General features: G+C 41.5%; 1 protein-coding gene across 1 annotated transcript in view; it reads left to right on the forward strand.

Moving 5' to 3' along the window:
- LOC124589806 (DNA topoisomerase 2-like) overlaps positions 1–16,315 on the forward strand; it is a 147,484-nt gene that overhangs the window by 96,162 nt on the left and 35,007 nt on the right. Inside the window, exons 19-20 of the mRNA XM_047131593.1 lie at positions 972–1,190; positions 3,273–3,506. Coding sequence (XP_046987549.1) covers positions 972–1,190; positions 3,273–3,506 — 453 coding nt within the window. The remainder of the gene's footprint in view (positions 1–971; positions 1,191–3,272; positions 3,507–16,315) is intronic.

A 16,315-nucleotide genomic window follows, 5' to 3' on the forward strand; every position in this document is an offset into this window, starting at 1 on the left:
CTCATGAAGGGGATGATAGATTTATAAATCCAAATAGAATGGAATTAATATTTAACAGTAGACACTATCAGTTTGAGTGCACCACCAGGTAGCTTAGTTTCCTACCTGTATCAGAAAAGTGTGCTAAACTGAAATATTACACTGTCTGTGGTTCAAACTGTAGTTGCTTTGTGAGGTCTGATGTATTCTGTAATAAAAGTTTTGTATGTTGCACATTTGCTACCTGTGTGTGGAACTTCGCGTATAAATTTAATATTTGTATTATTCGTTCATGGTGTCAGCATCAGAAAATGGGCTTTATCTTTACAAGTAAATAGGTGCACCATATTTAGTCTTTCTGTTTAAAATGTGTGATCACATAGGTTCAGTTGTGTAGGTAAGGCAAATGACCACCTTTGTGTCACTGGCAGGATACTGGGAAACTGAAGTCAGTCTACTAGATGAATGCTTGTGCATATCATCCTAGAATATTATGGAAGATTGTGTGTGGTGGGGGGGTCAATACTGAATGTATACAGAGGAGATTGTAAGAGTGGTACCAAATTTGACTAACAAGGGAATGTTAGGGAAATTTTGATAAATCTAAATTGGCAGACTTTAAAATAATTGCCAATTACCCTGCAAAATCTTACTTAAAGTTTCAAAAAATGGCGATCAATTGTATTCTTCACTCCTGCATGACCATGAAGATAAGATTGGACTAATTACACCAAGAACAGAGGCATCTCAGCAGTCATTTTCCTGTGCCTCATACGTGATTGGAATTATTATTATTATTATTATTACATTTAACATGGATTTTGTGCCATGTGTTAGTTCTGGTGATGTAGGTTTTTTGCAATGAGACAATTAAAAATTTTATGGTTTGCATTTCTGGACTTGTCTAACCCTGTTAGATTGCTGTAGCCACTTAATCACATTGAAATGTTTAGTTACGTGTTCTCTAGCAGAAATCTTATGTACTGTTGCAGGAGGAGGCAAACAATGCAGATGATTCTCAGGAGGAGGTGACAGAGGATGTGGATAAGCTGTATGACTATCTCTTAGGGATGACATTGTGGACTCTTACTAAGGAGAGAAAGGATGAACTTTTGACAAAGCGCGATGAAAAGCTTCAAGAATACAAAATTCTTCAGGGCAAGTCACCGTCTGACCTGTGGAGGGAGGACCTGGATGTTCTCTCGGAGGAGGTAAAACTGATATCAGAAAATGACTTGGCTCCTTTTAATTTTCCCTACTTCTCTATTCTAGAAGATGAAATATCACATTGATTAACATCAACAGTAGTCTTCTGGCAGAGCATCTTTCCTTACTTGAACTGTTTAGGACAGCCAGTAAAAAGGACTACATTAAATAACAGAATTGAAGAAGTATCACCTTTTAATAAATTTATGGTTGTCGTGTCCTATGAAGATTATGTAATATAATCTACTGTTGGTGTCTTTTGAAGAAATCTGCACTAAAGTTGTTTTGATGAAGCTGATAGGTGACAGTCCCATGTAGCAATCGGTGCAGATACCTCTGGTGCTTCTGGAGAAAAATTTGTGCATAAAACATGGAACTCTTGTACCCTGGAATAAAAATTAACTAAAGTTATCACAATGGTTAAGTTTGTGTGGCTCCTAGCTTCACCTGTTCTTAATCCTTTGAGACCCTCTGGCTACAACTGTGCGCATTAAATTCTACTGCGTCGTACCTGCAACAGCAGTATTTTTTTGCGGTGCAAACCTGAGGTAAACATTAGGAGATGTTCAACCTTTGCATCATGTGCAAGTGCTGCCAACTGTTGAGTATCACTTAGAAAGTATCAGCAAGTCACTGTAGCAATGTGCAGCAGCTCGTGACAGCCAGAATACACGGATGTGGCTGGTTCACTATATTCCACACTGTATGATTGAATATTGTGGCTTTTATATTTTATTTATTTTATTTATTTTTTTTTTTTTTCTTCGTGGTAATGTTGAAAGATCATTTTGCTATTTATTACAATGGAGACTATTTTGTAAGTACTTATTTTAGTCCATGAAATGTAGCGAAGTTGACAGTTGTTTTGAAAGTTGGTACATATTTTTGTATGAATCTTAAACCTAAAATCATTTTAAAAAAATCACCTAAGAGCATTACAATGTTAAGAAAAACTTTCCTTCCTACAGAAAAATTTCTTTTCTGAAAGGGTTAAATTAAAATATTAAATTGACAAATTGTTATTAGGTACCTTAAAAAGTGAGAGAGACGTGGTTTCTGAAATCTACACAAGTAAAGTTACTTTCTAAAAAATTATTTGTGTCAAGTACCTCATTCTGCATACTCAAAAGGAATATCAACAATGTAGGAAAAGACAGATTGCTACTTACCGTAATGAAGAAACACAATGAAGACACACAATTCAGACACTCGCATACCACTTTCAGGCACAGCCTTAGTCAGTAAAACACACACACACACACACACACACACACACACACACACACAGAGACAGACAGACAGAGAGATGTCAGTACAGTTAGTGCTCATTACTAATACACTAGCATGAGCAGGATATTTCTTTCTGATCAGTAAAAAATACAAATTAAATTTGTTATGAATGTAAATGTACTTGGATGATACAGACTCCGAGAAATTATCAGTAAAAAAAGTGCAAAATCTAAATATTGTGGGATGTTTAATTTTTAAGTCTTGCAGTTTTCCTGCTTCTGATATAAAGTGTAATATATCTTATTAAAATTGGAGTAAGTGAAATACCCTACGGTGCCACGAACAAAGAACAGGCCAGAACCGATATTTTATTACAGCTCAGTTCTAAAATTTGTTGAAGAGTTCATGAAGAATTATGTTTCTGTGCATTTTTTTCTGTACATAAGTAAGTTATACATGATTAACTTAATATTTACTTAGCAGCCAGTTACTTAAAAGTTTGAGCATTGTTTCTTACTCAGAATTGTTTTTTAGTTGTAGTTTGAATTAGTAATTCAGAGCCTGCATGTTTCAACTCGTGCTTTAAACATTCCAGTTTTAGGGTTTTCTTCACTCTTTCAGTTTTATGTGGAGCATAATTTTTTTATAGCTATAAACAAACAAATTTCTCAGTGAAAAATGAGACACGCAGCTTATGTAGTAAGGTGGTGTAGTTAGCAGTTCACAATAAATTCATTCTGTAGCAAACGATTAAACTGGAAGTCATTTATCATCAGTTTCAGAAGAATATAGGATGCATTTAGTCTCACTATGATGATGATCTTGTTTACTAAGTATACCACTCATTTTTATTCTAGCTGGATAAAGTTGAAGCAAAAGAGAGAGAAGAGGAAGCAGTTGGTGTAGTTGGTAAGACTGCCAAGGGCAAGAAAGCTGTCGGAAGCACAAAGCTTGGGGTAAGCAGTCAGAAGCCCAACACTCTGCCTTCACCTAGCGGAAGGCGAATTGCTCCAAAAATTGATCCTGACCGCATTAAAAAGGCAGAAAAGGCAAAAAAGGCAGTTGCTGTAAAGGAAAACAGAGACAAACGTGTAAGTATGAGAAGTTTTTGCAGATATTTCTGTGTAGCCTCTGAATATCTATATTTTAGTAGGTTTTCAGGCATTTTGAGTTGAGCAAGATATATTATGTTGATCGAAAGCTCACATTAAATATGAATATAGTCGCCAAGCAGCAGCAGCAGGACGACACTCGCGTACAAAAAATGTTCACGTTTGCGAGCTTTTGAGCTGGTGGCTCCTGGTAGAAGGGTTGAAGGGGAAGGGAGAGGGGTGAAAAAAAAAGGACTGGAGAGGTTTAGAAAAAGAGGTAGAGTTAAAAAGTCTCTCAGAACCCCGGATTGAGGGAGACCTATTGGATAGTATGAGAAGACACAGATTTTTTTTTTTTGGGACTGTCCCGGGCAAGATTTGAAAAACTGAGAGCTGAAAAAGGAAGATAGGGTAATACGCAAGTTAGAGATTACTGGTAAAACATTGTGCTCCGCTTTTCACTCTTAACTCATGCACATTACACGTAGAAATTTTTTTCTTTTCTTTTCTTTTTGGGGGGGGGGGGGGCGAAAATACACACACAAAATGAATATGTAGAAAACTAAAACAGTGAAGAAAGGATTGGTGTGAGGAAATTCCGGGACTAAAGAAATTAACATAAATTAAGATCAGGTGATCTGTGAGAACCGAGGACATGTTGTAGTGCCAGTTTCCATGTGTGGTGATATGAGAAACAGGTGCCGGGATGAAGAATCCAGATGGCACATATGTTAAAGCAGGCACCAATATCACAACTGTGATGTCGTAGAGCATGATCTGCAACAGGATATATCGTGGGTTGCCAACATAACACCCTCTGCCTATGCCCGTTCGTCCTAACTGATAACTTGGCGGTAGATGTGTCGATTTAAACTGCCAAACAGTGTTTACATAGCAGCTGGTACATGATGTGCTGTTTCACAGATGGCTCTCATTCTGAAAGTGTGTGTTTTGCCACTCACAGGGCCAGTATAAGGTGGTGGTGGTAGGATGCGAAGGGCAAGGCTTACAGCAAGGATGGTCACAGGGGTAGGAGCTGTAGGGTAGGGAGGTGGGTGCACAAGGAACATACAGGGAGGGCTACAAAAAGCTATTCTAGCTGTGGTGGGCGAATCTCAGATAGTGTGAATCTCTTTCCAGGGTATGATTGTAGGAAGTCGTGGCCTTGTCGAAGTAGCTGATAATGCATTCAAGACCAGGATAATACCGACTGACAAGTGGTGTACTCCAAAGTTGTGTTGTGGAGAGATCAGCAGTACCAGGATTGGATGTGATGGCGCAGGAAATCTGTTTTTGAACTTGGCTAGTGGGGTAATTTAGTGCAGTGAGGACTGAGAAGAGAATGGTATGTATTGCTGTAAAGTGTCTGCATCTGAGCAAGTATATTTGCTTCAAATGCCAAGGCTGAGTGGGAGGGAGTGTATGACATGGAAGTGATGGCAACTGTCAAAATGTAAGTACTGTTGCTTGTTAATGTGGACAGAAATGTGTAGCTGGCCTTCAGTGATAAGATGAACATAAAGGAAAATGGCATGGAATTCAGAATAGGACCATGTGAAATTTGATTGGGAGAACGTATTCAGAGATTACAGGAATTTTACGGTCAGACTCAACGTGTGTCCATGTGGCAAAGATATCATTGTATGAAAACAAACCAGTGGCTTGAAGGCTTCTGGATAACAGGAAAGTCCCCTCAGAGTGACCCATGAAAAGGTTGGCATAGTAAGGGGCCATCCTGGCCCCCCATGGCCATACTGTTGATACATTTGTATGTCTGCCCCTCAGAGGTGAAGTAGTTGCTAGTAAGTATGAAGTTGATTGAGGTGAGCAGAAAGGATGCCATAGGTTTGGAATCAAGTGGACACTGACGGAGGAAGTGTTCAGTGGCAGACAAACCGTGTACGACCCGCATCGTCCCTGAGGGCTTGCCTCTCTTTGGCGGGGTCCTGCTTGGTTACCACAGGCCCCAGTCTTTGCCGTATCCTTTCCCTTCTGTGCTGCATGTCTATCCTCTTGCTACCCCATTTCATCTGTCTTGAGGAACATGCCTGGGGTGCTTTTGGGAATGTGGGAATGTGATCCGCATTTTCGGTAACTGACATCAGAACAATCCCACCAGTGGTTTTTATTCCCTGGTTTTTGTCTTTATCCTTCCTCTATCTCTGGCATTAGAGGATTCTCTTTTTCTTCCTCCCTGTGCACTCCTGAAGGCTAGCCCACACGTCTGACACGTAACAGGTGACTGGGTAATGTGTAATTCCCAGCCCCGGGTCGACAGGGAGGGTTCGCATGTACCATATTTACTCGAATGTAAACCGCACTCTTTTCAGGTTTTTGTAATCCAAAAAACTGCCTGCAGCTTAGAATCGAGTGCAAAGTAAGCGGAAGTTCTGAAAAATGTTGGTAGGTGCCGCCACAACTAACTTCTGCCGTCGAATATATGTAGCGCTGCACAGGCATGCTTTGCAGGCAAAAAGATAAATACTAGTGCCAAAACCTCTGAGTCAGTAAATAAATTTAAAAAAAAAAGGTAGAAGACGAGCTTTTTTCTCCGCCCCGAGTTTCGACCACTGCATTTTCATGCATTATCCAATGAAGTAAATACAAATTCCGTATTGTTCATCTTCGAATGTAGCATCATTTCGATGTACTACGAAAATCCGACTGGCAAGACTGTTTTGGATGTTTGTCAATATGGCCAACTCTTTGAAGTTCTGAATTTTTTCCTACCTGTGAGAAGAGATGGTTGCTAACAGGAACTTTTATGAATTGTAAATCACATGCAGTATTCTCTTCACCTTAAGAATAATACGAATATAAACATTTTGCCATGTATTCTTTCGTGTTTGCTGCTATCTCATTTGAATCCTGTCTGCCTAATAAACTACGAAACTAATGTGAGACAACAGTAAACGCGTAAGAATATACACATCATGTCATGTTTATATTCGTATTATTCTTATGCCTAATAGCGATACAGTCAGAAATGAAGCACGGCAATTGACTAGATTTTTAAATCTAAGATGACTCTAATTTCTGTGCAGAATGTAATGAACAAAAGAGGCATCTGCAAAGATTTTCAAACGGTGAAAAATTTTAGCCAAACTCTCGTTCAGAACATCTTCTATCATACGCAGACGTATTATTTGGTTCTTGTTGATCATTATCAAAGAAAGCAGCAGTGTAAGTAACAACAAATCGCAGTATCTTGCCATTGTTTCGCTAATGAGGCAATTCCTCTTTTTTTATCGTAAGCGGCGGTAGTGCGCACAAATGCAAGCCATGCCGCGAGCGGCGACAGGTCGTAAACACGCACTATCAGATTGCGACAAACAATGCATGACACAGTACAATAATGCATTTTCAGCTTAGAGTGACGTAAACACCTATAACAAAGAGAACGGCACTTATCAGATCAAAGAAAAGTAAGCAATCGATTCAAACCATACGAAGCACGTAAAAAAGGAAGGGTTCCGGTATAAATATGGACGGAGCGCCTGACGCATAGCAATGGCTACCTGGTAAAGCTTAACTGCCAAGCTTAAGACTCGAACCAAACTACTGTAGCTGCATCGTCATTCATTCGACCTAAATTGTGTCTCATATTACAATGGACCAACTTTCTTTCGATTTGGAGGTGCGGCCTAAAACTTTTCTCTCCCTTGAATTTAGAGTCTCAAATTTCAGATGCGGCTTAGATTAGGGAAATTTTTTTCCTTGATTTCGAGTCTCATTTTTCAGATGCGGCTTGGATTCGAGTAAATATGGTACCCCTCTGGTACAGACCAGGCCCAGGGAGGGGTGATTACCTCAACTGCTACACTCCTAAATTGCAGATATTTCCCTCTGTAAGGTGTTAGGCAGGTGTGACCTGAGGTTTGAATAATCACCTAACGCAAGTGAGGCCACCTCTGAAGGCTCCTGCCCCCAGTTGGAAGGATCACACTATTGGACACACTGGCAATCATGAGGATTTTCGTGCAGTGAGCCAATCCTCTTCGCAGTCAACATCTAACAAACGTAAATGGGATAAAGATTGAAAGACCCTCCCTGCTGCAGCAGTTCCTTATGGTTTCATGTACTGAAAGAGGTCAGTCCATTGCAATGGTACATCCATTCCTCATTATGAAGGGTGTTGATGCAGTTCCCAGACCTGTGAAATCCTGCTTGTTTACGCAATGGCACTTCGCTTCTGGAGACTACTTCTGATTCTCAGGCACAACTGCTGCTTGCTTCATTTCTCCACAGCTTTCCTGCTCATATTGAGGCCCATATAACTCTGAATTCTTCCCATGGTGTTCTGTTCGATGGTCTGACAGAAATAGAAATTCAAATATAAACACGGTAAAAACCCTCTTAATGTGGATAGCTGTCGGCCGAACAGCCTCTCCAACATGTTTTGTAAGCTGCTGGAATGTATGGTATGTCGGCAGTTGGGTTGGGTCCTAGTCACGTGGCTTGCTGGCTCCATGTCAGGGCGGCTTCCTCCAGGGTCGCTCTACCACTGATAATCTTGTGTCCATCGAGTCTGCCATCCAAACAGCCTTTTCCAGGCGGCAACACCTGATGTCTTTTTTGACTTACGTAAAGCATACGACACTACTTGGTGACATCATATCCTTCCTACATTATATGAGTGGGGTCTCCGGGGACCACTCCCAATTTCTATCCAAATCTTCCTGTCACTCCATACTTCCCGTGTCCTAGTTGTTGACTCCCATACTTCCATCCGTATCCGGGAGAATGGAGTCCTGTAGGGCTCTGTATTGAGTGTCTCTATTTTTAGTGTGGCCATTAAGAGACTAGCAGCAGCTGTCGGGCCCTCCGTCTCACCTTCTCCGTATGCAGACGACTTCTGCATTTCATACTGCTGCTCCAGTACTGTTGTTGCTGAGCGGCGCCTGCAGGGAGCCATCCACAAGGCGCAGTCATGGGCTCTAGCCCACGGCTTCCAGTTTTCATCCACAAAGTCATGGCATGCACTTCTGTCAGTGTCGTACCGTTCAACCGCAACACGCACTTTACCTTAATGACAATCCACTCACTGTACTGGAGACATATAAATTCCTAGGACTGGTTTTTGACGCTCGATTGACTTGGCTCCCTCATCTTCCTGGCTTAATCAGAAGTGTTGGCAACACCTCAATGCCCTCCATTGCCTGAGCAACACCGATTGGGGTGCAGATAGCTGTAAGCTGCTGCAGCTCTACAGAGCCCTTGTCCAATCGCGAGTTCACTATGGGAGTGTGGTTTATGGTTCTGCAGCGCCTTCAGTATTGCATTTACTCGACCCTGTGCACCACTGTGGGGTTCGATTAACAACAGGAGCCTTTAGGACGAGTCCGGTGACCAGTGTACTGGCGGAGGCTGGGCCAGCCACTGTAATCTGCTTTCATGTTTTACTCTCTTCTGTTTCTAACGTCTTTGTTGTTTTCTTGTCCTCTTTTGTTCCTTTGTGTTCGTTGCCTTCCCTTTGTTCTTGTGGCTTTTCCTTTCTTTCCGTTTTGTGTTATATGTTTCATCCATTTTATTCTCACACTTATGGCATTGTTTCATTAGGAACAAGGGACTGATGACCTCATAGTTTGGTCCCTTCTCCTGCCTTTAAACCAACCAACCATATCTCTGTGATCAGAGTGTCATTGCAGTCCACCAGGTTTTGAAAATGGTTGATGCATCCTTAGTGCCCACACGCCCTCTTGTTTTGACATTTGATAGAATGGTGCTTCCTTGCAAGATCTAAGCAGGCTATGAAGTTATCACAGTCAGACCGTACATTCCTAACCCGATGAGCCGCTACCAGCATCATCATTTCAGCCACACTCAAATGTCCTGTCGATACTCGGCTAAATATGTAACCTGTGGCAGGGATGCTCACGAGAGTGATTGTTCGCCACATCCTCCCCATTGTATCAACTGCAGTAGCGACCATGCTGCTTCCTGTCGAGATTGTCCCATATATCTCGATGAGCAAGCTGTCCAGAAGATCCTGGCAATGGAAAAAATGCCTTACTTACTTGCTCACATGTTATTGGCTAGTCACAAACTTGTTCTACCATCTGGCACTTAAAGTACTGTTCTTTCTAAATCTCGCTCCACGGACATGCCCACGCAGACATGCGACCACAAATTAAGCACTGCAGTTGTAAAATAGCCCAGTGTCATGGTAGCACCGCCGTCTCCTTGCCAACTGTGCAGCAAGCCACCAAACCTTCGCCCCACAGGGCAAAGTCCACTGCTACACAACCGGCATGCTGAAAAGGACAGAATGAGTACTCTTGTGAAGACTTCCTATGCCCCTCCAGCTAAGAAACATAGGAGTCTTCCTGTGCCAATGGGAAACGCTCCAAGAAGTCAAAGAAATGCAACGAGTCTACTCCTTTATTGAATCGGAGATCCTCTTAGACAGTGTCGCCACGTGATACCCTCGCCCGGCGAACCTCTGTGTCAAACTGAGGAGTCTACGACAAAAATGGTTGGTGGTGCACACTGGCAAGAGGGGGACTGCAGATGCCTCTGTAGATCTCATGGAGCAGGATCTGCACCCTGTAGCAGGGAGTCTTTGAAGGCTGGCACTCTACAGCCGCTGAGGTGACACCCCCTTCATTTCTTCCCTCCTCCCCTGCCCTTACAGTGGAACATTCGTGGCCTTCGATCTGACAAAGAGGATTTGTGGCTGATCGCAGCGTCCACTTGTTTTCTGGAGGCAGAGAACAATTGTCCCCTCACAACCATTTTGAGCTCTCGCATTTCTTCCCAGTCCCCCCTCCCCTCCCCTCCCGCTCCTCACAGAGGATGGCATTCCGTCTCATGGGAAGTCATGCTGCTCATATGGGATGACGTGCATAGTGAACCTCTCCCCCTCAGTACCCATCTTCAGGCTATTTCAGTTCACCTTTTCCTTTGTCAGTTCACCTTTTCCCTTTGTACTATTAACATCCCTCTGTAATTTGATGACACCAGGGCAGACTTTCTCCAACTTACTGATCAGATTCCTCACCCCTTTCTGCTGCTCGATGATGTAAATGCACACCATGTTGTTAGGACTCGCCCAGAACCTGTCTGAGAACTGTCCTCAGCAAACTTAACCTCCTCCTGCCTTAACACAGGAGCATCCATGTTCCTTTCACACTCCAGGCACAACCATTCCCATTTGGACCCATCCTCCTGCACTGCCCTGCTTGCCCATAATCTTGAGTGGTCCGTTCTGACACACAATAGTGACCCATGTGCTATCCTTTCGCTGACTTATCCCAGTCAAATGGCGGCTTACGAAGGCCAACGATGCCTTACTCTTCCCTGGTGGCATATCTTACAAACGTATTTCTTAGCACCGCCAAATGTTCCATTCTTTGCGCTTCATCTCTATCATGCCGTGTCCTGGTCCCTCGGTGGACTGAAGTGTGCCATAATGCAATTCGTTCATGGAGATGTGCTCTCTGCATTTTTAACAGTGATCCTACGATGGCAAACTGCATTTGTTATAAACAGTTGCTTGCACAGTTTCGTTGTGTTCTTCTGGATAGCAAAAAAGCTAGCTGGATTACATTCATTTGTTTAACAGTTCCACTCCTTTTTCTGTCATGTGGGCCAACCTCAGAAGTTTCCATGGGACCATGATCCATTCCCCCATTTCTGGCTTGACAGCAGCATATGATATCACTGGACTCTCTTGCTATCTCTAACACCTTGGGCCGCCATTCTTCAGGGATTTTGAGCTCCTTTCACTATCTTTCTGCCTCTCCATTGGAAATGAGCAGAGGTGGCTTGGGCAATTCCCTTCTCTTCTCAGAAGTGCTACAATGCTGTCTTTTCTATGGGGGAGCTAGATCGTACTCTCACTTCATCCTGATCCTCTGCCCCAGGATCAGACAATGCTCGCATTCAGATGTCGCAGAACCTTTCTCTTGTGGGAAGCACTTTCTGCTTCATGCATACAACCACATCTGGGCATAGGATACATTTCCCATATGGTGGTGTGAAGCCACTGTCCCTACCAGGTTTAGATAAGGGTATGACAAACATCTTTCTTCTAGCTACTGCCCCATTTCTGCCACCAGCTGTGTTTGCAAGGTGATGGAATGTATGATTCCTGCCCAGCTGGTGTGGTGGCTCGAGCCTCGCAATTTACTAAACACTTCACAATGTGGATTTATAGCACACTGTTCTGCAGTTGACCATCTCATCACTTTGTCCACCCATGTCATAGTTTACCTGAAGAGCTTGCACGTTTACGGACAGTGTTCAGAGACAATGGATACTTGTTCCAGCAAATTAACAGGGCATTCTCAGCTAAAACCAAGACCTGGAAAAATGGATAAAGAGGAGAATGTACAAGGAAAGTTCCTAGCTTTTGTTCCCTTCGTTGGAAATATTTACTTCAAAATAGGAAGAATCTTTAATAACATTCAGGTGAAAGTGATTTTCCGCCCATCATCTAATGTTTTGGATCTGCTGGGATCAGTGAAGGATAATTCGCAATTGTGGAAAGCGGGAATTTGTAAAATGCCTTGCCAGTGGGCTACGGCCTGTATAGGACAAACATGCACAGTGTAAGAATGTTGCGTTGCACTCATCTCCTGTGACCCAGCAAGTCTGCAATTGCAGAACATTGTATCTCCAATGGACATTCAATGGAGTATGACAAATCGTTAATTTTGGCCACAACAGCAGCTTTTTGGGACTCCGTTATAAAAGAAGCTGTTGAAATACGCATCGTGAAAAAGCCAACTGCAACAGTAGCTACCAGCTGGATAGTGCGTGGAATCCTATCATCTCCGAGATTTGCTCAAGATGAAGACTCCATAATACTTTAATAACTGCAGCGAATGACAACACTGAAGAGAGCTGATCCTTGCAGTTTCACCAGCGAGGGTACTGCCGCCGGGCTGTGTGATCCTTCTGTCACTGTGACTCTCACCTATGCGCGGCAGTACTATCAGCGTGCGATATATGGCAGAACGAAGGATGTCGTCATCAGTCTTAGATGGCAGGTGTCAAGTTGAAATATGGTGGAATGAAATTTATGACGACCGGCTGCAATCCCAAAATCTCTTCGAACAATTGGAGCATGTTTACCAACTCTTACTTCATCTAAATAACAACTGAGGATGCACTGTATTATTTGTGTATTATTTAAAAAGTAAGATTTAAATAGATTTGTTTTTACATGTCTCTTAAATCTTTTCGGAATATTTGTTGTATATTTCAGATCCCAGCAGAATATACTGTTTCGAATTCTTTCTTGCTAAATGTTAGTTAAGTATGAGTTTTGTTCCATGGCTGTGTATAGTCTTCAAATGTAGTAGTTGTTGATGCTGTTCTTTGTGAATTGAAGGTATACCCAAATGGTGGAATGGGAATCATTAACTCTTCAAACAAGTTTCTTAGTAATGAGCTGGAGAATGGCTTTTCATTATTGTTCTTGTGGACATTTTCTGTAGTTCGATAATTGTATCCATTTGCAAAAGATCTCATACATATAGCAACTGAATGTACGTAGGAATGGCGTGTAACTGTTGAGCACTTGGCTGCTGTTCTCACATTAGGGCTCAAAGGGCATAAAGTGCTGAAAACTCCTCTTGCCTAGTATTTTTGCGTGTTCATCCCACATAAGGTGACTTGAATAAAACACTAGCAAGGGCAAACTGCTCAGTAAGGTATAATTCTGACTGGCACATGTCTAATTAAGACACTGGAAATTTGTTATAACGCAGATCTAAACTCGAATGATGGTCCTCCAGGGAGAGGCAATTGGTTGAGTATTTTGATGCAAAGGATTGTTAATCTCCAATGACATGCTACAGAGTGATTAATTCGGTTAAAATGTGGGACTACGTTGATAATGTAACACCTACACCCAAGTTCAAAGCTGTGTACTACTATGGGATGTGGGTTTTTTTGAGGGCAAATCAGATATAAATGGGATTTTTGTTATGTATTGTTTCATTCTTCAGCAAAAAAATTGTCTGAACAAGGAAGAGATATATATATATATATATATTTTTTTTTTTTTTTTTTTTTTTTTTTTTTTTTTTTTTTTTTTTTGTCCCAAGCAGTGGAGAATGAAACTGCTTGTGTCAGTAGCCAATTGTACTAGTATCCCTCCATGCCCATCTCATTATCAAACTGTTGCCCTTGTAGAGCTTCTGCCAGCACCCAAAAAAAAGCACCCCAAGTTGATAAGCCTTGGAGTGTAGGGAGGATGATGAAATTCAGTTCAGTGCACTTATTGAAGTTTTGAGTCAGTTACAGCTGCATTGTGGGGCCTGGCATTGTCATGGAGGATGATGGCCTCTCAAATAGGTCTTGTCTTTTGCAGCAATATCCAGCCCTCACCCAGTTTGACAGCTTAGTTGTAATCAGCATTTGTTGTGCATCATTAAAGTGAAATATCAATTAACAAAATGACTGCGGTTGAAGATGGTAGGAAGAACGGTGGCAGCTGACATTAGATTCTTGGTTTACACTGACGCTCTCCCCCCTTTCCTCTGCCACACCATACTGGTTAGTTTTTGTTCTGGATTGTAGTGGTGGGTGCACATGTTGTCGCAGGTCAGGATCCGTCTAAGAAATTTTTCTTCTTTGCAAAACCTTGCTGTAAACATCTCCCAGACCTGCAAACTCGCAACTTCTGATCTGCAGTAAAAGGTGGGGGACCCACATAGCACAAACTTTCCTGAACTTCAGGTAATTTCTGACGATTATTTGATAGCTCCTGCAACTTATTTCAACCTATTCTGCAATTTTGGATGCACTCACCTGTTGGTTTTCTTAAACAATGTCTTGTACTGTGTGAATGTTTTCATCCATAATGCTGGTTAGAGGACGGCGATCGTGTTACTGATTTTTGTACTAGTTCTTGTCCTCCCTGAACTCTATGCCAACTAAACATGAGTCATCGAAATTTTTTTCGTGAACTGTGGCATCCATCTCTAAAAAATTGTTGCTTGATCTCCTTCACAAGCAAGAAATTTTATAATCGTGCATTGTGCAATGGTTGAGTGTACCTGTTGCTCAGACATCACAAATGCTACTGACAAACTGGTTGGGAGTGTGGAATGGCCAGCTCTCCCATTAGAAATGGTCCCCCCCCCTCCCCAAGTGTAATGGGAACATGGATACAGCCGTACCAACAGAAACGAAAAAGTTTATATTTTACTTACGCTTGTTAAGTTTCTCTAAAAGTCACTGAATTTACTGTTTATGCTGGTTCACAATAGGAAATTATCACACTTACAGGAAGAGAGAAACAAAAACTTGAACATAAGCTCATGGCCTGGATTTTGTTGTTGTGACGCACCAAACAGTTTCTGATGGGGCAATATACCATAATCTTACCCCCTTGGAGCTTCTGTGATGTGCGATATATCGTGTGCAGTTGCAGTGGGGATCCACCCACACTCTGTCAGGGGGTGTGTACAAATAAAAGATGTACTGCTCCGAAGATTTTTAGGAAATGTTAATTGATGGGCCTGTATTTGTTATCTATGCAAATGAACTATCAAAATCAAATTATGGAAAACCCAGGATGGAATGTAACAATATTATGAAAAGTACAGTTGCTACTCGTCATATAGTAGAGATGCTGGGTCACAGATAGGCACAACAAAAAGTCTCAGAAAGCGAGTTTTCTGCGAACTAGGTCTTTGTCAGAAATACTCGGGCATAAGTAGCCAGACAGTGGTGGGTGTGCACGTATTTGTGTGTGTGTGTGTGTGTGTGTGTGTGTGTGTGTGTGTGTGTGTGTATGTGTCACATTCTGAGAATCTTTTCCTTGTGCCTGTCTGTGAGTTGGCATATCTGCTATATGGTGAGTAGCAACTATCTTTTACATAATATTGTAAACTGTCAAAACGTAGTTGAAATAAGTCACCAGCTTCCCTTTGACCCTTCAGGCAGGGTTAAACTTCTCACTGTTTCAGATTCAATAACTGCAGCCCTATTCATACATAACTATGAGGGTTGGAACTTCAGTAGTGGCGATTATTTATTTACAGCTCATACAAAACAGATACGTGTTTGAAAGTTTCACTGACCTTCATAGTAGTCACCAGCATTGTGTATAACCCGTTGCCAGCGATGTGGAAGTTGTAGGATACTCTTAGCTGTGCCAGTTGTGTTGACAGCTAGAGTGGTACGGTCTATTGCCTGACGAATTTGTAGCAGTTCTGAAGCAAATGCCATGAAGTGTTTCCTTCAGTTTAGAATTTGAGTTGAACTTTTGCTTGAAATTTTTTCTATTACTTCTAGTGAGTTTTTAAAAATTTTATGGGTGGAATTTGTGAAATTTCCCGCCTGCTGGGTTCTTTCATTTTGACTACTATTTGCTAATAATGCAGCTTCACTGAATGTGGCGGAATAGGTCTTTTATTTATTATTGACAAAACACGCCACTTACAACATTTTCACTAATTACATTTTAATTTTCTAATCAATTTTGATTCTCTGTTGGTTTTTTCTTTAAATACCACAGGGTTTAACTTCGATACTGTTTTAACACAAAACCATCTTAGTTTAAAAAAAAAATTTAAAAAAAATTCTTTCAATCGTACTTGATCATTTGTTCCAGATTTCACCTAATTACATTAATCCTAAATATTCCTACCAATTGCAGGACCTATATACTTCAATAAAATTATAATTTAGTAACCAGTTTCATTATAACAATTTTAGAAGTATATGTTTACCTATACCACTACCTTTTGTTTAAATCAGTGATTCCTATTTATTTCAAATTGGATCGTAAAATACGTGTTTTAAATGGGTTTCAATGGACTGTTAAGTTTCAAATTCCTTTGTTTTATTAG

This window comes from Schistocerca americana, unplaced genomic scaffold (assembly GCF_021461395.2).
Source record: "Schistocerca americana isolate TAMUIC-IGC-003095 unplaced genomic scaffold, iqSchAmer2.1 HiC_scaffold_73, whole genome shotgun sequence".
NCBI classification, from domain to species: domain Eukaryota; kingdom Metazoa; phylum Arthropoda; class Insecta; order Orthoptera; family Acrididae; genus Schistocerca; species Schistocerca americana.